We start from the raw sequence: 21,241 nt of genomic DNA on the forward strand, positions 1-21,241 counted from the left end.
TATAGCCGCTAAAGGAATTGTCTAGAGATCAAGTTCTGTGAGGAGCAGCTGGGATTGTTGGGGACCTTGGGATTGTTAAGTGTGGAGAAGAGGAGGCTCAGGGGAGACCTGATTGCTCTCTACAACTTCCTGAAAGGAGGCTGTAGCCAGGCAGGGTTTGGTCTCTACTCCCAGGTAACAAGCATTAGATCAGCTCGAAGTGCCAATGGAGGTTTAGATTAGATATTACAAAAAATTTCTTCACCAAAAGGGGTGGATTAGGCTACCCAGGGAGGTGGTTGAGCCACCACCCGTGGAGGTATTTAAAGGATGTGTAGATGCAGAACTTAGGGACAAATTTTAGTGGTGGAGTTGAGAGTGTTGGAGTAACAGCTGGACTCAATGACCATAGAGGTCTTGTCCAACATAAACAATTCTATAATTCTAAGAATAATCTGCAATTATCAAGTGCTAAAATTGCAGCATATAGCTACTTGCAAAGAAAGAGTTAACCTTGACTTGAGCAAGCCTGTAACTTTTTCAACCTATAATGGCAACTCCAGTATATTTAATCAGTCAAATGTTTTTCTCACCCAGCACATGCCTGGAGTACAAAGATAATATTTTAATATTTGTTATAAAATTGAAATTTTCAAAAAATTCTCTTCAGACTAATGTGTTTGATTTTGATAAGGCTGAAACATTTTGTTTTGATCAAGCCATTAAACGTCTTGCTTTACCTCTATAGATGCCACCATTTTGACCATGTATAAAAAAAATGCATTAACATTGAAAATTACCTGTAAATATATGTATATTGACATCTTTAATACAAATGCCTAAATTAAATTAGTCAGAAATTTTTTTTTTCCTTCACAGCAGCTCGAATTCTAGAAATGTGTTTACCTGAACAAAACTGCAACCCTAAAACAAACTGGTATATCAGGGAATCCTCCTGAGAATTCTGGAGGAACAGCTTTTTTTAAGAATACAGCCAAGAAGAACAGACCATTTACTCCTAAAAAAAATTTTCACTGAGAACATGTGTACACCAGGGAGAAGAGGTATTTCTTTTGCTTCTATTAGTTACTTTGAAAGTAGGATCCTATCACTGCTGAAAAGAGCCAGTGGTTCTAATTTTGTGTGGTAACAGCCAAACACATTGCCTGAAGACAACTGAGGTCAAAATCAGGCAAGACTTTGCTTGGTAAGAAGAGAAGTCCTCATGGCCCCATTCGTTACTATCTAGTAAAGAAACAGCAAACTCTAAGGCAAGATGACTGGCCTCAAGCTTCACATCATAACCCAGCCATCAGACACTCAGAAGCTTGAGTATCTCCATTAGAAATGAGGCATGTGATTGTGAAACAGGCTTGAGTGAACATCATTTCACACAGGAAGGAGCTGTCTCCTTTGGAGCCTGGGCAGGAGCACCTTGCAATTTCACTCCAGGTATCACAGTTGACTCCTTAGGTGGTGGTCACTCTCTCCGTGATGCTGTATGACAAATCTCATCTGGCCAAATAAACACCTTGCTTTCACATACTCGCCAAGAGCAGCTGGCCCACAACAGGACAGCCTGTGCTGCACCTGAAACCGTAAGTCCACAACTTCCTACAGACAGCACACCTCTCCAGGTGTACGGCTCAGTCATTGGGACCTAATTCTTGCTCCTTCATCATATTGGTCAGTGCTCTTAAAGCTGCCATGAAGCCTTTATCCATGTTGGCAAAAAGTCAGAACTACAATTACTCACCAGTGATAAAAATGGTGAAAATTACCACACAAAGGCAGCATAATTTTATCCATGAGAAGTTAACATGATAACATGGATCCTGCCTACTTAGTGTTCATGTTGATTCATCAGGCAGCTGCAGCAGTTACCTGTTACACTTTCCACAGACAGACTTGCAGGTGAATGCTAAAGCTGTGCAGAATTCAATACCACATATGAAAATTGCACAGCTCACAACTTAAATCCTGCACTGATGCTTTGACAAACATTACGCAAAGCTGCTTTTTCTGGCAGGGTATTCTAAACAGCCAGCTATCATATGATTTATAACCAAATCCAACACAGCTCAACGTTTTCTTCCACTATGTCACGTGTGTTGACAATTTACTCCAGAAGGATGTTTAAATAGATTTTCCATGCCATTGGTATTTCTGCTTGTCTGTATTTAAAATTTCAATATTTTGCTGGGTCATAGAAAAAAAAAACCTCCATCAGAGGCATTTGAGCCCAATCTGATGACAAAAGAGTTTCTGTCTAAATCCATGACCAAAAGAGGTCAAAATCATGGATATTCTGCAAATTAATCATCACTATAAGGCTGCACCTTAAAACAAACATGTTTTAAGAACAATTCTGAAAATCTTGTGTAAATATATTGAGAATGACCTTTATAAAACACTACAACACCCTCTTGCATACAGCCAATGGATAAGACCAGTTGTAAAAAAATGCAGGACAATTGACTAATTGAGATGAGATAGGATGGAAGTGTTTCTCAAATGTCAACCATTAGCAAAACAGAAACAAAAGCTTGAATTTTTGAGGTAAGACTCACCCGCGAATCCGAGTGTCATTAGACCATTAACTAGGAAGGGGAAAAAAAAAAGAGATGAGTTAGATACCTCCACACTCTTCTATAAAAGGATTAGTGCAATTAAAGCCAAGTAGAGGATAACTACATTATAATAGAATATTCAAAATGCCTATTCAAATGTTACTTTGTTTTCTTAAAGAATATGTCTGAAAGAAATAATGAACATTTAGAGAACATTATGTTTTTAAATTTCTTTTATCTATCCTTTAAATGGCTGAGTCAGACTTGTTATGGGTCTGTATATACCACTCCTTCCTCTAGTTGCTAATATTAAGGATTACGGACAGGGCAGTTTTTACTTCAAGCTTCTTAAGAAGCTTGGGTGAAAAAGTTCAAGATAACACACACACTCAAAACATAGGTGTACTGCACATTCTAACATGTAGAGAAAAACAAATCCTTTCATTGTTAAGCAAACACAACCATAATTAAGTGTGTACTCTTCTCCTTAAAAGCATGTTGATGTGTTTAACTCTCCAGCTTTTGCACAGTGAAGTCACACATTTTGAAAAACATTACAATCAAAACCTATAAGCTTCTCATGCAGAAGTTAGACTAAAATAGGTATATTGGAAGAGAAACAAAATGGAAACAGACTATACCAACAGAAGAAGCATTCTGATTAGTGATTTTCAGTATATCCAGATGGATTAAATTAACAGAAGCCCACTGTGTTTGCAGAGTTCCAGCCACACCCAGGATTTTGTAATAGCAAAGAGGAACATGGCTTCAATTATTTTTGATGTCCCACTGAAAAATAAAATTGCTGACAAATCTTTATAGTGTTAACCTCACATCAGAAATTAAATTAATTATTTCACACAGATGGGTGCCTCCCTGTTTATACAATACATGGCACCCCAGTAAAACAAATCAAGATATACGTAAGCAGAGTATCAGTACCAATCATTAATCTGGACCATGGTCACTGGGATGTGCCAAGCTGTCAACTGAGTTAACTGAAAATTATTTTGTACATGCATAAGAGAAGAATTTAGATCCTTCTAAGGAACATATTTTTCTTCCAGAAAAGCATTAATCTCTGTCTTACTTACTAATGAGCCAGAATGTACTGTGAAGAGCAGGAATCCACACATCGGAAAATTGTCATGCGTCCAAACACACAGGGATGAAACTCCATAATACACCCTAATGACTATATCTCTTTCACAAATAGAACACTTTCTTTCCAGGCTATTAGCAGATGGACTAATAAATAGACTTGATTCCCTATTTTTATTGAATCTTGATTTGAAAATGTGCCTTATTGACTGCATAAGAGTGAAGATCATATTAAAAGTACGTGCTTTACAATGAATTCAAACCCACCCATTCTAGGTAAACAGTGTAGGATGCACACAGATATCCCAGGTATGCCCTGGCAGATCACAGACTGCACCCCCAATTCTTATTCTATCAATTCGTATCACTGTGCTCTAGATCTTTTATGGTTATGGCTGCAGTAATCCTCACAAGACCACAGCAATACAAGAGAGGGTTTACAACTAGAAAGAACCCAAGCATCAGTGAGGAAAGCTGTGAAAACTCAAATACTGAATAAAGACTTACATGTCAGGGCTCACAAATCCTCCTGCCCCCAAGAAAATGTGCTTTTTGCATTTTTTGATCTGGTCATAACAAAATAAGACAGGATGTTTTTCACCTATTCTCAACCAAAAGATTCCAGATACTTCAGAGAAGGGTAAAACAGCCATTCAGATTACCACACACCACTCCTCTATTTTCTTTGCTCTGAGATACTCAACAAAGATTTAATCAGGAGACTACGGCATGCTGACCTTGATAGTTTGCACAGAAACTTTCCAGTAGCTCTTTTAAGATGGGGCAAGCTCAGCTTTTTTCTTGAAAGGCTGATGTCATGACGTCTCTCATTAGAAGATTCATAGAAGGAGCAAAATGGGTCAGTGTTGAAAGGTGTTACCAAGACCCCAAAATAAAACAGTTGGCATACACTCCCACCAAAACTAACACTTAGGAAGATAAAAGGAGGTTCAGTTTAACTGTAGTAGCTGCCTGAAGCAGTGCTTATTTTTTTCTCCATAGGTGGTAGCAGCATGTGTGATCATCCTTAGCATCAGCTGAATCAGATGGGAAGGGAACAACCAGGTTAGAGCCAGAGCAAAAGGTGAAGCAAGTATAATCAGATGAAGGATGAGGAAAAGTAGGTTTGAAAGGCTTTTGGAAAGAACATGAGAAGATAAACAAAGTAGGAGAGAGTAATGGAAAATAAGAAAACTGAGGAAAGAAAAACTATTTTTTTAAACACAACCTTCTTCAGGATATTGTATTTGAAAAATCTCATCCTAGCCCTTCACTAGAACCTCTTATTATCTACTCTACTCTCTTTTTACAGCTCTCCTTTTTGTAAAAGGAGAGTAGAGAGCAGATAATAAGAGGTTCTAGTGAAGGGCTAGGATGAGATTTTTCTCCTTTTTTGTCATTCTCACACTAAAAAAGGAGTTCAAATGAGATTCATAGCCATACATAAATTCACAACTGGGATACATGAGAGGGTAACTGTCCTGTAATTTTGTCAAGTATATAAGCTTTTTCTGTGAAATGGAAAAATATTGCTCAATGTTTATTTTTCTTTTATACTGTTACTATTCATTGGTCTTTTCCCCGAAGCTTAAAAGTAGCACTGAATGTCTTTCTTCTAACTACTTCAATAAATCTGAAGCAGCATATGAATTGCTATGTGTTCTCCCTACTCCACCTTTCTTCAAACATGTTTTAAGAACAATTCTGATAATCTTGTGTAAATATATGAGTGAAATGTTACAATTTTCCCTTGTCTGAATGTTTCTTCAAGATGCTGTTACTGACAGCATATAGTAAGATATTTTGAGTGGCTCCCATACTTTCTCAGAATAATTCTTATTTTAACAGATAAAACTACTCTATATGCCTTTTAACCAGCAATTACAACAGTGTAATATAGTACATATTTTTCAAAATTTGTGATGTTTATTCAAAACCTCATTTTTCTCAATCATAATTTTCATAAGCAAAAAAATGTATAAGGACTTTAAGTCCTTATTATACATTATTATTATTATTTTTATATTATTATTATACATTATTATTATACATTATACCTCATGTCAAGAGCTTACCTCTGTATCTCTTTTTAAAGACAATCCTGCCAATTACCATCATCTAATATTTATCTACATCAGGATAGATCTCTATTGGAAGTTATGTAGTAACTAAACAGCTGCCTCCCTGCAGAACTTGAAGTTTCACTGATAGCAGAGCATAACTGTGCAAGAACTGCCCTGACATACAGTTCACAAAAGCAAGTAAAACCAGAGTTTGAGATGGGAATTGCTGCTCTGCAATCATGCACATATGATCTGTTGGAAACATAAGTGAGATGATTACTCTATTATTAATATTATATATATTTGTCATACTGATAAAATCTCAATGTCATACTGATAAAATCTCAATACTCACATTTTCTTATAAACCTGATTTGAAATACTGAATAAGTCAATCTTACAGCAGCCTAATGTTTCTCCAGGTGTTTTAATGTTGAATAAAGCTACCTGTTGCACAGCTATGACCAAAGATCATGTTAAATTCAACAATCTTTTATGCAAATCCCAAGCCATACCATTACAGGTGCTCTAGCAGGAATGCAGACACTTCAAAGTATCTAAAGCAAAAGAAATTACCCATGGAAATTACTTCTCCTGTGCTCTCACACAATGTCAAGAGGCATTCTACTACATTAAAAAAATTGGTTACAACTGGCATAGGTTTTCTTTATTATCTGTTTCCTGGATATTCATAATTTTAAGAGATTCATTTCACTAGAGTCTGTCTGAATGAAGGATAAGATGAGCTAGCACAAGCATCACATGGTTGCTTTCCAAAGCCTTTTCTAAAACTCGTCTATTGGGGTCAAGTCAAATGTACATAGACAAAACACGACACACTCTGCAAAGGCTAAGAAATCCTACAACTTGATGGGAAAGCCCAGAGGCCACTACAAAAGTGGAAGGAAAGGAAAAATAATGGTATTGGTACAAAAACTAAATCACCTGTCATTCTTTAAATAACCCTCTGCACAATATACAAGGCTCAGAAGGTCATCTTTTGTTCTCAGCTACCAACTGTCCTTTTGACACTTCATAAGAGGAATGGGATGGGGAGAGAGGAACAGGACACAAGAACAACATCACATAGTGTGAAAGCAACCAAGGAAGTGAGGCAACTGAAGTTCACAGAGACAGGCAATGACAGGAACTCAACACAAAGGAAGGATGCCAGGAATAAACAGAAGCTTGCAATAAATATAGTACTCGAAAGAAGTGTTACACTTGCATTCAAAATTGGCCCAGAAAAAAATGTGTCTCAGTATATGGAGTGGCAGGAGCAAGGTAAATCAGTTGGCAGGGTGCACTGATCTGTCTCCACATTCAAGTAGTTTTCTTGAGAGCTAGCATAACATGGAACTCAGCTTTGCATTATCTCCAGCTTTGATGCTGAAGCTCTTTTTAACGCTCATTTTATCCCCTTGTGTCAATGGTACAGAAGATGCATATATAGCCATAGAAATATAATATACAAAACTAAAAGGGCAGCTCAATCCTTACTTTATCACAGTTTGAGGCACTACATTATTGTTTTTAAATTGCGAAGGTAATTTCAGACTGTTAACTATTTTGAACATTAGAGTCTTCATCCTGCAGAGCAAGAAAAGCATGAGAGGAAGCAAATGAAGCCTTTTCATCACTAGAAATCAACAGGGAATGCACCAGAGAGTATCAACTGTTCCGACCCATGCTGGTACAGAGTTCCCCAGGTTTCCTGTGACTGCAAGGCAATGCGACCATTATTCTGAACTCACGCTTCAACTGAAAATCTTTCAGCGTAGCAACACAAATTATTGTCCTTTACATTGTTTTTTGAAGTTCTTAAATCACTGCTGGCAGTATATTAAGAATGAGGCACAATTTCTGAACAGTCTGTCTACTTCCAGAAGTGTTGGATGGGTTTTCTACTACTTTGAAACTGGTGTGGTCTATTTAAATAAATATATAATGAGTATTTTAATAATTTTTTTTCTTTATTAATAATTAATAATTTATCAAATAAATAATTAAATTAAACATACCAGTTCAATAACTAACTTGTGAAGGGATTTCTCAGCTGTACACTAAGATCTGTATTGTGCTGGAAATTGCATGACTCAACCTGAAATGTAACAATGTTTTCTTCAAGCCTTTTCTGTCCCATTATGTTTTTAATGAAACAGTATGTAACTGAAATGTAAAATACTTTTTTTATAGCCACTGACTTTCAGACAGTGAATGCACTAAATACTCCAAGAGCAGAAGCAATTGCTTGAAGTAGACTTCTTTCACACTTTTACAAAAGCAGAATACACAAATGTGATCCTTGACTCGAGATCCATCCTTCCAGAAAGCAAAACTGAGAAAGGGTAAGAGGAGTACATTTGTTTTTAGACTAAAAAGAAATCTGTGGCATTAGAAACAGTTTTAAGATGACATTTAGCAACAAGCACAGCATCATCAGCCAGTCCTGGAGGTGATTGTCCCACTCTACTCTGTGCTGCTGTGACCTCACCTCAAGTCCTGTGTGTAGCTTTGGGCACCGCAACATAAAAAATATATTAAGCTATTAGAAAGCATCCAAAGGAGGGCTGAAAAGATCACAGAATCAGCTAGATTGGAAAAGATCTCAGAGATTATTGTGTCCAACCTATGACCTTGTCAACTACACCAGAGCAGTAAGTGCCACATCCAATCTTTCCCTAAACTCTTCCAGAGACAGTGACACCCTGAGCAGCCCATTCCAATATCAAATCACACTTTCTGTGAAAAAATTCTTCCTAACATCCAGAAATTCTAACCTAAACCTCCCTGGTGCAGCTGAAGACTCTGTCCTCTCATCCTGTCACTAGTTGCCTGGGAGAAGGGACCAACCCCCTCTGGCTACACCCTCCTTTCACACAGTTGTGGAGAGTGATAAGGGCTCCCCTGAGCCTCCCCTTCTCCAGGCTAAACACTCCAGCTCCTTCAGCCACTCCTCACAGGAGTCCTCTATACCCTTCATCAGCTCCTGCTCAGTGCTAGAATGAGTCCTGCCGTTCCCTGGACTCATTCTAGCACTTCAATGTCCTTCTTGAAGTGAGAGGCCCAAAACTCACACAGCACTCAAGGTGTGGCCTCAACAGCGAGGAGATACAAGGAGAATCAATTCCCTACTCCTGCTGGCCACACTACTTCCAATATAGGCCAGGATTCCATCGACCTTCTCGGCCATGGAATGGCCTGGCTCATGTCCAGCTGCTGACCAGCATCCCAGGTCCTTTTCCGCCAGACAGGTTTCCAACCTCTCTGCCCCCACCCTGCAGCTCTGCATGAGATTGTTGTGGCCAAAGTGTAGGACCTGGCACTTGGCCTTGTTGAACCTCAGACCTATTGATCCAGCCTGTCCAGATCCCTCTGCAGAGGCTTTCTATCCTCCAGCAGATTGACATTTGCATCCAACTCAGCGTCATCCATAAATTCACTAAGTGTAGAGTTGATCCCCTCATCCAGATCATCAATAAAGCTATTAAACTGGGTGAAACACTGATCCCTGGGGAATCCCACTAGAGCCAGACACCAACTGGCTGCAACAACGTTCACCACATCTCTCTTGGCCCAGACATCCAGCCAGTTCTTAACCCAGCAAAGACTGCACCTGTCCAAGCTGTGGGGTGCCAGCTTCTCCAGGAGCATGTTATAGGAATCAGTGTCAAAGGCTTCACTGAAGTCCAGATGGTGAAAGGGGGAAGCCATACAAGGAGCTGCTTAGGTCACTTGGCTTGTTCAGCGAAGAGGAGACTGAGGAGAGACCTCATTGTGGTCTACAACTTCCTCATAAGTGGAAGCGGAAGGCCTGGCACTGATGTCTTTTCTGAGGTGCCCAGTGACAGGACCTGAGAGAATGACCTGAAGCTGTGTTAGGGAAGGTTTAGGTTGGTTATTAGGAAAAGGTTCTTTACCTAGAGGATGCGCACTGAAACAGGCTCCTCCAGGGAGTGGTCACAGCACCAAGCCTAAAGGAGTTCAAAAAGCATTTGGACAATACCTTCAGGTACATGGTGTGATTCTTGGGGCTGTCGTGTGGAAGGCCAGGAGTTGGGCTTCAATGATTCTTGTGAGTCCCTTCCAATTCAGGTTATTCTATGATATAAGGTGGAAGGAAGAGAGCTCCACATGATTACACACATCAGGAGGTGCCTACAGCCAGCAGAGGCAAGCACAACATTCCCAACAAACCCAAATCCACTGAATTTACTTCTGTGTGTGTCACCTAGGACATAAGGCAAAGACTGTTATTCACCATGTATCTATGGGCCTGCCAAAGGCTTTGTGCTCCTGGTTTCATCTAACCTCTGCTGGCAAGACCTGGTCTTCTAAGTCTCAGCATACAGTAGTTGCCATGTAAGTGCGTAACATCTAGAACAATGAGACCATAGCTCTTCATGATTTATGACTACAGGTAAATACACTTCTCACAAATGGAAGTGGAAAATCTTTTTTTCACCCCCTAAACATCTCTACTTCTTCAGGTTAACTACAGCCTTGTGAGGTACTGAGGTCTCCATTTTACATGAACTGTGGAAATAATGACAGAACTAGTAAGAAGTCTGTCTAAGGTCACAAGCAGAAATCAGCCATCAGTCATAACTACAGTGTGAGCCAGCAGCAGTCTGGTGCCAGTACCCATTTCACCACTATCTCCTCTCAGAAAATGTGACCAAAGCAACTGAAGAACGTCATCTCTCTGTGACAGCCCCTGAAGTTAGCCATCTGCATCCAGGAACACAGTTTGACACTGTATCACGTGATCACCTGGATGCACATATTTGATCTAATGGCTGCTCATTATTGCAATCCAGGTGCCTATCATTAGTCAAAAAGGCAGGAAAACAAAGAAGGAAATGTGATGTGATTTAAGGTTTCCCTATAATAAGGAAAAAAAGTCAGCACAATATAGACTTTATTCCATACCTAACACCTGTGAAAGAGTGTGAAACACCAGTCCCTCAAGGCCAATAGACTTCAGTTTGCTCCAGTGAGGTAGCCTGAAAGAGAAGTCCACTTTTTTTTTTTTTAATAACTTTGGGAAGAAAGTTATTTAAAGAAAGAAGCAACCTTTTTTTTTTTTTAATAACTTTGGGAAGGGGAAATGACCCATGAAGATTTCACAGACAAGGGTCACTGCACACTCCCTCCTGAGGAAATGTTTAAAACCATGGGATACTTGAAGACATTTAAAGTTCCTTCTTCCCTTGACAGGCAGAATATTTAAATCAAGATACTAGAATCATAGAAGGCCTGGGAAAATTATTTTTTCCTTTTCTGACCAGATGACAAAAATTCCCACCCTGCACATCCCCCTTCTCTTGATGCTGCATGTACTCCTCTCACAGATTCCTAATGCTGTTACATGTTACCATGTTGAGGCATTACATCCAACATGATTCCAGTGAAGTCATGTTTTCTTTCAATTCTATGCCAACTATGAAAAATTAAGTTGGCCTAACCATCCAAATGCAGGCTATTTCTCTTCAGCAGTCTAGCTTGACTACCAGGGTTCCAGAGCTCTGGATAATAACCTACACGATCACAGAATCTTTTAAATTACATGCTGCCATGAAGAACTCCTAAGAACAATGAAACACTAACAAAATTTCTGAGCTTCACATGTCTACTTATACTGCTGTACATGTACCTGCTCCTAGTAGGTGTGAGTGGCTTTTCACAACAAAACCCTCGCTCCAAGGAATAAACACTGAAAACAGATCCTTGCATGGCAGCATGATCCCTCTACATCGTAATTTTTCATAGGTGTATACAGGTATATAGGAAATGCAAAGCAGCAGATTCTGACATAGGAAATTACTTAGGCCAATCTACTGGAGTAAATCATTCCACCGGGTGCCTATCAAGCCACTCTATTACAGCCCTCCTCAGCTGGACAGGAGGAGACAAAATATAATTAAATGCTCATGGGTCAAGGACAGGAAGAAATCATTTAACAGCTACCATCATGGGCAAGAGACCCAACAGGGTAAAATAAATTTAATTACTGCCAATTAAAATCAGAATATGTTAATGAGAAATAAAAATCAATTCTTGAAATACCTTGCCCCTACCTCTCTCTTTTTCCCAAGCATAATTTCACTTCTAATTTCTCTACCTCCTCCTGGAGCAGTGCAGGGGGATGGGAAATGAGGGCAGCAGCCAGTTCATCACGCATTGTCTCTGTCACTCCTCCCTCCTCAGGACGACTCCTCATACTCTTTCCCTTCCCCAGTGCTGTATCCCTTCCACAGGAGACAATCCTCCACAAACTTCTCCAACATGAGTCGTCCCAACAGGCTGCAGTTCTTCATGAGCTGCTCCAGGGTGGGTCCTTCTGCTGGGTCTCAGGTCCTGCCAGGAGCCTGCAAACTTCCCACAAGGTCACAGCCTCCTTTGGGAATGGGGCCCTCCAGGGGTTGTAGGTGGATGTCTGCTACCGTGTGATCCTCCATGGGCTGCAAGGGCACAGCTGCCTGACCCTGGTCTTCAGCACAGGCTGCAGGGGAACTTCAGCTCTGTCTCCTGCAATACCTCCTCCCCCTCCTTTAGCACTCCCCAGAGTTGCTTCTCTCACATGTTCTCACTCCACACTTTTATCTGCTGTTCTGCAGCAGTTTTTTTCCCAATCATAACTTTGTAATCCCAGAAGTGTTCCCACTGCCACTGATGGGCTCGGCCTTGGCCAACAGCAGATTCAACTAAACAATATTGGTTATTCTCTATATTCACCTATAAATCAGGGTTTGCTTAGCTCCGACACTATCAGCGGGCCCCTGAAACAGTTTACCTAAATCTGCCTACCTTCACAGTCTTAGAGATGTTCTAAGGTTGAGATTTTCTTTCGCTTTGCTCCCATATGACAGACAAACTTTTTCACCTAAAGCCTGAGGGAAATCCTCCTAAGGATTTTGAAATCATGCAAGAAATACTAGAAAGGAGAATACATGAGTACTCCCTTCCCTCTAGTTTTGCAAATGTGTCAACAATACTTTTACTCATGAAGTTACAAAGAGCTTAATTTATTTATACAGCTGTGGAGTGGTACACTCTGACACCAGAAGGAATCCCTCACATCTTCCAGATCTTTTGTAGAACAAGGTGAAGAAGGTCTTACAATAATTTATAGACTAAGCCTAGAACATCTACTTCAAGACAGATACTCTTCATAAAGATTTCCAGTGTACATTTAAAGACTGCAAGAATCCCTCATTTCCTACAAGAGATGTTTCTTTTACATTGTTCCTACTGACACTTTTTAGTGCTTTGATAAGTTTTTGTTTTCTGAATCACTGCATGATAAAGTATGAAGTAGCTGGGAGGAAAATAAAACCTAAATATTGCACAGGCATATTTGGCATGGAACAGCATGAGCCATATAGCAACAAGCATCCTTATGGTCTTGCAGTACACACTCCACTTGTTTTGTACTGCTCCATTAGGAAGGTAAGACAAAGAACAGTTAGAATCCACCTTAACTAAAACTTACTAAAAATAAGAAGTCTACGATGTCACATTACTTCACAGAGAGAGATTCCTCTCCCAATTTTTAAAAATATTTAAATCCAAGAAAAACTCACTAACATTTCTTTCCAAAAAAATCTTGAAGTACAGAAAGAAAACAAGTATTTTGAGGAGCTTAATTTTCTTTTTTTATTTTACAATGCTCAGACTTTTTTGCTGTTTCTGGTTTATACTGGAGCCAGTTAAATAGAAACTGGACCGATGGCTATTCCAGCAATATTATCTCTACTTCATCGTGCATCACTAAGTGTTTCATGGTAAAAACTTCCCACCCCGAACATAGCCCTGCAATTATGTTCAGCAGCCACATTTACTAATTGCAAAGGTTACCATTCCTGAATGCAAATTTACCTAGGTCCACTGTCAAAAGTAAGAGATTTACATTATTTTTTAACATGATACAGTAAGTTCTGACTTTGTGTGAAATACAGACATAGCTTATAATAAAACTAAATATTGATGTGTTAGCTAAAATAAAAGAGGAATAGAGGCAATTTCACACATAATGAATGACAATTGACAACCCCATGGAAATAAAGGTTTTAAGCATCTCTTCACTGAAAAAGAAAAATTCATTTTTCCTGTTTCTCTTGAAAACATAAGCTTAATGCTTTATCAGTGTTAGTTTACACTACACAGTGTATCAGTGTTAGTTTACAATACACATGGCTAAATACATTTAAAGAAACCTCTTTTAATATTAAATTGAACTAGTTATGTTCTTGGTACATGGAGATCCTTAAGGAGTAAAGCTGGATCAGCTCACGAACTCAAGAGATGTGGAGAGACAGCATTACACTTGCAGTCGCTTGCCAAAAACAAGCATAAAGAGAAAATCTGTTCCACACCCCCCTGTGGCTACCAGACAGCAAAACCCTGATGTGAAGGCTGAGATCCCCTTCAAGCAAAGGCCACCTCCACCCCAAAGCTGCAGAATGTGTGTCTGGGTAGCCCAGAGACAGCCACAGCTCCTCAGACAACAACTGCAAGCGGCCGCGTGGCCTTTACCTGGCCACATCAGGTAAACAGCCCTGAGGACACTCTCCAGTCACAGAGTGTGAACAAGAGAGAAGATTACAGATCAAACCTTAAGTCCAAGTGCTGAAGTCTCAGAAGAAACCTGAACTTTGTGTCCTATTGATGACCACTTGAATGAGTTCTATAAGGCTCCATTTCCTGTTCCAGTGTTGCCCCATCTCTTCACAACATTTTACAGCTGTGAAATTTCTTCCCCTTTCTGCTGAAGGCAGGAGGCCCACCCGAAGAAAGGCTGCACACCCTGTCAAACCTCAAACTATGTATTTTGACACAATAACAACAATGAAATAATATTTTATAACTATTAGAGTCTCTAGGATGAATCTCTCTGGACACAAAAGGATGCAAAAGTGATCTGTCACTTGTGACTTTTGGAAACAAAATTATTTCACACAGTAAGTGACAGTCATTACAGGGTAATGTTAATTACACTACTTATTCTGATACTGACCACAGATAATGCTCTGCAAAATAAAGGCAAATTAGTCACATTTATTAGAGTGTGAAAATCTTAAGACAGATGCTTTATTGTAGGGCCAAGTGCTTCAGTACAGTCCTTTGCTCACCCAGCTTAACCTGGTTAGATGCAAACAAGATGTACTTTCATCAGCCTGGGGCTCTGCTATGGTCTCAGCAGCACCTACCACATCTTCCTCTTCAGGTGAGTCCCTCTGGCTCAGATCATAGGGGAGCAAGTGACACCCCATCTGCAGAAGGCCATCAATCTGTCTCCATACAGGCAAAATTCTGAATTCCTGGAGACAAAACTGAGGCCAAGGACTGTTATGCAGGCATGCCACTCATCCAAGACAATATGGTAGATCATGTTAAGCTGCTTTGAAGAGAACAAGGAATCCCCTCCACCCTTTGAACCATTTCTAACAGTGCCACTGCATTTTCTTTTGAGGTTTTTAGCAAGGAAAAAAGCTGTCTTCCTCTTTTCAGACTGGTTTCAAGGAAGCCAACATATGAAGGGAGATTAAGACTAAAAACTTCTGAAAGGGCACCTTTCTCCTATTCCACTTTGCTACTCCTTTCTTTCCTACTACTTGCACATTTTCACATAAGAGTCCTTCAAGCAGCTTTCAGGTTGCTCTACATATATATTCACATTAAAATAATGCGATTTTTTTCCATTTATATTTTCCAGTTTATTTCAATGAAAGTCTGGCTGTGAAGAGATTCTTCTTTTAGAAAAATACAGGCTGTTTCCATAAAACACAAAATAATACACTTCTAAATTTCTGTTCTGAAATAAAATGGTTCATGTAACAGCTTTTACTAAACTAATAGGGTGTGAATTAAAACAGGTTTCATTATACTTGTGAAAATTAATCTCTCTGAGCCCCAAATGAAAGCACAGTTTGCTTTCTTCAAACGTCTCTCAAGTAGTAATTTCAATAGCCAAGACACAGATGGGAGCAAATGGTGTTTTGTAAGAGACAACTCATTGCATTTTTTTCCTTGGTAAGGCAAACTGGAAACTGATTCATCTGCAACTCAAGCCATGAATCATCTCAGTGACCAGTAGACAGGTGGGAGAAACTGAAACACAAATGGTACAAAAAACTACTGGTGGTGCAATGCTTAAACACAACTCAACTGGCAAAACCTCCCATAGCTCCTGTTGAGCTCAGCTCAAGACCCTTTCCTTCAAATCATGCAGTTTGTGTATACCTGCACCTATAGCAGTACCTGCCTATCTCAGTGTAGAAGTCAATCTCCACTTCATAGTCTCTTGTGATTTGCCTCATAGGCAAAACAAACCTACAGGCAAAGTCCTGAGACGCCAAAGGTATTTAAAACCTTAATGAGGATGTAGATAGCAAGATCTTACTAATTTAAGAGCAAGAGTTTACATTAGCTAAATAGTCTCCAGGACTGGATCTCATTGCAGTAAATCAGGGTTTAAAAGCCTGGAGTTACCTTCAAAAATGGAGAGCCATTCCTCCTGAGGCCTGGGACCGAGCTGGAGCTGGAGATAGCATTCAATGCTCTGTGCTACCACCTGCAGTCCATTTGACATTACAGGGACAGTCCTGCCATTCACCCTCTCAAAGGAACTGGTGTGAACCTGTCCCTTGTTGCACATGTAGATCTTAGGAAAGGATCAACACCTTCCCAAATAAAAGAATTAGGAGACACAAACAGGGTGAAGGGTGGTGGGAAGAATGCCTGGATCCAACAGCAAATTGAAACACAGGCTGCATTTGCACCAGATGCTTGGCTTTCAGGATGGATGTTGGTGGGGTCTGCTGCCTGTCTTCCTGCCTGCCTAGTGTGGAAAATCACATCTTTAGAATATGAAGCATCATTTTGGTAGAGAAGTGTTTTAGTTAGAACTCTGTGGTTGGTCTCAGAATAAGACGTTCCGTTTTGCAAAGGTTTATTTGTTTTACCCACACACACTTGCCTCAGTCTATTAAATTCAGAACTCCTACAATGGTATTCCGTTTCTTTGTTCCACCCTTTGCAGCTGCAGAACAGCATGATATCCATAAGAAAATAATGGGAAAAAAACCCTTGATTTGGTTTTCAAACTTTAACCTGCTAAAATTGTTTCCTGTTGGATATTTTTTTTCCATCATTGGAATCCAAACTCTTTAGGACTTACATATGCCATGTTTCACACAAGGGGAGCTCAGGACCTTAGAGAATTTGGACTTTTATACACAGCTTTTTCATTATTGTTTGCAGATGAGGTATAGTCTTTAAAACAGAAAGTAAAAATATAATTGGGACCAGGCTGTTTCCAACTGTCCAGCTGCTCACCTGTGACCAAAGCACTAAACTTGGCTAACCTCTGTGAAAACAGCATTATGAAATGCAAAAACCTACTATCTTTGAAATCTGCATACAAGAACTGCTCTAGATAAGGGTCACACCAACTCTCTTGATATGGGTTTATACAAATATATTGAGAAAGATTACTCAAGAATTTAAAAAATACCCAGCTTTACTCTGGTAGCATCTTTTAACTCAAATACTGTGACAGCAGCTCTCTGACCTCAGTGAGCAACAGACTTCCCCAGGCATTTTCCTGGGGAAGGCTGTGAGAAGATCGGAGAAAAGAATGAGAAACAATTCGTACCTCCATGTGCTGCACCTGTTGTGCACGTGTGGAATGTGTTATGGAGATTGTTTACAAAAGGGTGATTTCTTAATCAGCCACTGGTGATGATGTTTGGATGGATAGACCAAGGAGGTCAAAGCTGTATCAGACTGTCTGCAAGGGTTACGAGTTTCTTAATTAGTATAGTATAAGATGATATAGTATGACATAGTAGAATAAAGTGATTGATCAGCCTTCTCGAATCATGGAGTCAATGCTAATTATTACCCGGCTGGAGGCCTGCGGCAACAAAATACAAATAGTACTACTGAAATGAAGGTTTTACATAAAGAATGAAGGAGAAACGTTTGGGCAGGGATTCCAAAACAATGACCTGTGTAAAAAAAACACTTTGCTAAAAGTCCTGGTCAAGCCCTTACGTTTCTTCTTACCTAGTTTCCATACATAGAAGTATAGTAAGAGAGTTTGGTTATGATGGTAAATACAACACTATTTCTTAGATTATTTCTTAGGTTAGTAGGTATCTTCTAAGTATCTACAGCTCTGCTGAGCAAATCAGAGATTTCACCTGACAGCTGGTGTTTCCAGCTCTGCCCCATTCTGGATGCCATTGCACTTCATAGAACTGATGGCATGCCTGTGTCCCAAGTACCTCAGCTGATGCATTGTTTCCCCTCCACACCCAGCAAATCCAACTTCTCCTACAATCACTGCATTTTTTGCCATCCTCTCTAAGGATGGACAACACCACAAGTAGTTATGCATAGAGATAATGTGTCAAGAATCCTAGGCAGAAAGATACAGAAAGTAGTTGCCTGAGGTTACAGAACAGTCCTACACCCTACCCAGACAGGCTTTCCACTGCCTTCAGTGAGCTCAACACTGAGGAATGGTGGTTTCACCTAAATGGCAGAGGTCACAGCTCTCTCCTTAATCAAAAGAAGCCATTATGAATGATCATTAAATTAAAGTAAAAATTCTTCCTAAATAACTAGTCTTAAAACTGTATTTGTATTCCCAAAAAAGAAATTTAGTTTTCTACCACTTTAGGCTGTTCTTATTAAAAACCCTTGATTTCACATCCTAGAACTCTTAAGGTTTTTCCACTAGGAAATCAGTCTCATTTCATTAGTCCTTGATTATATCTACCCTTCCAATTCCAAGCAAAAGTAATGTATTACCAGTTAACAGATATTCTTAAAATATTTTGTGTGTGTGTTATTCTATTAGGAATGGAACTAGCACAGTTAAAAATATCTAGCACAATTGATTTATCTGTGCCTCTCTGGTGAAAAATGTCCTTCTGTAGCTTCCTGAGCCACAGGGACACTGTCCTTCACTCTAGTAAATCTCTGAAAATATATCTCCAGTGGGTAATTCTGCTTTGCAAAAAACACCATAACATCAAAAAGTCTCCCCATACAAAAAGATTATTGCCTAGTTCCCTAAGTTCAAGATTGCATACATTTTTCACATATCAAGACAAGTGTTGGCCATCTCTTTATTCCTTTTCAGCTGAGGAGTAACAGAAATCTGAGCAACTAAGGTAAGATTTTAGAAGTCCTCAAGCCACAGAGAATCAGAAACTTGTGCATGTGACATGTCATTCTTTTGACAGACCAGCTAAGGATGATGCTACTGAACACTGTCAATACTGTCTATTTGTTTGTGGGTTTTTTCATAGAAATACATGCAGTGTTTACCAGGTTTGTACTTTGGAAGGGGTCTAAAATAGCAGACAAAGTCCTGAAGTCCTCAAATACATCTTCTAAAGGTACCAGGCCTGAATTTTTGTCCCTTAAGTGTGACTCACAGGGAATCAACTGTATCTCTTAGTTTAGTGTTGAGTGAAGATGATCAGAGCCGACTTCTGGCAACTTTAGATGACTACAAGACATTAGATCTGAGAGCCCCAAAACAATCTACCTGACAAGGAGCAATAAAATAGTTTTTCTAGCAGCCGAGGCACTCTAAGAGAAAGATCTGAAGGATAACTGCACTTGATAACTACGTGCTTGGAACTCAACTACTCTAACAGAACGAGTCCTTCAGTCTGCAGGAAAAAACCTTCTCCAACAGCCAAACACACCTCCCCAAAACCCAAGTGGGATCCAAGACGAAAAGCCTGACTAAGGCGAGAAGTTTGAGATCGTTTTCCCTGGGGCCTGGACGCCCTGTTCGAGGACTCCCCTCTGCGATGTCGGCGCGATGCTGAAGGGGACCAGCGGCCCTGACGCTGCGCCCGGCCCCGCTGCGCGCCCGGAATGCTCCCACTGCGAAGCCGCCGCTGTGCTCGGAATGGAGAGCCCCGGAGGGAAAGCGATCCCCGCTGCGTCCCGACACTCCGGCAAGGGACGCCCGGAGACCCCCTCCCAAAGCGATGCTCTAGCCACAGTGGGGGCGCTCCCACCTTCCCCGAACTTCAGCCCCACGCCCCGGCTTGAAGCACTGCCCTCGAGGACCGCGCACACGCAAGGATGCCCAGCCGGTCCCGCTGCAGCAGTCCCGGGGCGGTAGCGGCGAGCCCCACCGCACGCTGCCGGGACGCCCCCGGCCAGCCCCGCCAGCCACTTACCCCAGAGCAGCAGGACAGGGAGGTGCCGCCGGCGGCTGCCCTGCGCCTCCATCCCGGCGCGGGCGGCAGCGGCGGCGAGCGACCGCGGGGGACGGAGCCCGCATGGGGCGGCCGGTCCGCAGCCGCAGAGGGCGCGAACCCGCCTCAGCCCGCCCGCCGGGGAGGTTCCTCTTCATGCCTCGGCGTCCAGCCCCGGGCGGCGGCGGCAGCGGGGGCGGGCGCGCTGGGGAGCAGCTCCCCCGCCCCTGGGAGCTCCCAGCGCCGGCGGGGCGGACCCGGCGGCCAGGCCGAGCGGGGACGGGCGCGTGTGAGTGAGGTCTGTGTGTGGCCGCAGGAGCGCGGCCGTGCCTCCCGCTCCTCCAACAGCCACGGCAGGAGCGATGCTGCTGCCAACCCATCGGTCTGTGTGGCTGCCTAGGGGAAAGGCACCTACCCTGCACGGGGAAGGTTCTGGTCGTAAGTGTCCGAGGGATTCAGGAACTCTTCACCTCTTGCCTGGGAGCCAGAGCAGCTTCTCTCATCACAGCATCCTGGCGGTAGGGCTGAAGGCATGAGGAGCTGGAGGGCCACCTGTGTTAGTCCACCTGCAGCCCTTGCATGGCACCGACGTGTTGGCGTGCTCAGTATTTACAGCTGAACATGGGCAGTGAGCTGCCCTGACCCCACACAGACCCAGAGCAGCCTGGAGTTCTAAGATGCTAAGTGTATTTTTATGTTGAATTTCATCTTTGCCTGTCTCTTTTCAGAGATGGTACAGCTCCTGGTTTTCATCAATATTTAAAGGCTGTGTTCCTGGAGCTCTCTCTCTAGGAAATTAGCATCTCCATCAAGAAACTCTAGACTGGGAAGCTGCTAAAGGCAACTTTTCTTACCTAAAAATAGTAGTATTGCTCAGTAACAAAAACCCAGACTGTTCCTCTAGGTAGATAGACACTCCACCTCAATAATGGCCTTTTAGTAGAACATTAAATCACTGCCATTATTAAAGATCAAATGTACCATAAAATTTCAAATTTCAAAAGATATTTTCAAGCCACACACAAGAAAGAAGGGTACTTTTATGTATCAGTCAGGTTGTTAACTTTGTGTGCTTGCCTAGCACAGTGCTCCAAACACTTTTGGAGAGTGGGACCCCAACACAGGAGCAGAGTTATGCAACATGTGCCGTTGTAACCACTGTTTTCAGTACACAACCTTTGTCTGATTTATGCTGAAGGAAATTGAAAACTTTGGAAACCACAGAAAAGGCTCGGAATCCAATGTTGAAACAACTCTGCAGACATTTAAGTGTGTCACTTAGAATGAACCTCCT

General features: G+C 41.3%; 1 protein-coding gene across 1 annotated transcript in view; it reads right to left on the minus strand.

Annotated features, from left to right (window-relative positions):
• The window catches only part of RAMP3 (receptor activity modifying protein 3), a 43,447-nt gene extending 23,370 nt beyond the window's left edge, over positions 1 to 20,077 (minus strand). The window contains exons 1-2 of the mRNA XM_066544854.1: positions 19,930 to 20,077; positions 2,550 to 2,579 (exon numbers count right to left, since the gene is read on the minus strand). Of these exons, the coding sequence (XP_066400951.1) occupies positions 2,550 to 2,579; positions 19,930 to 19,981 (82 nt within the window). The 5' untranslated portion in view covers positions 19,982 to 20,077. The remainder of the gene's footprint in view (positions 1 to 2,549; positions 2,580 to 19,929) is intronic.
• Between the last annotated feature and the right edge of the window lie 1,164 nt (positions 20,078 to 21,241).

This window comes from Molothrus aeneus, chromosome 1, assembly GCF_037042795.1.
Source record: "Molothrus aeneus isolate 106 chromosome 1, BPBGC_Maene_1.0, whole genome shotgun sequence".
In the NCBI taxonomy this organism is placed as follows: domain Eukaryota; kingdom Metazoa; phylum Chordata; class Aves; order Passeriformes; family Icteridae; genus Molothrus; species Molothrus aeneus.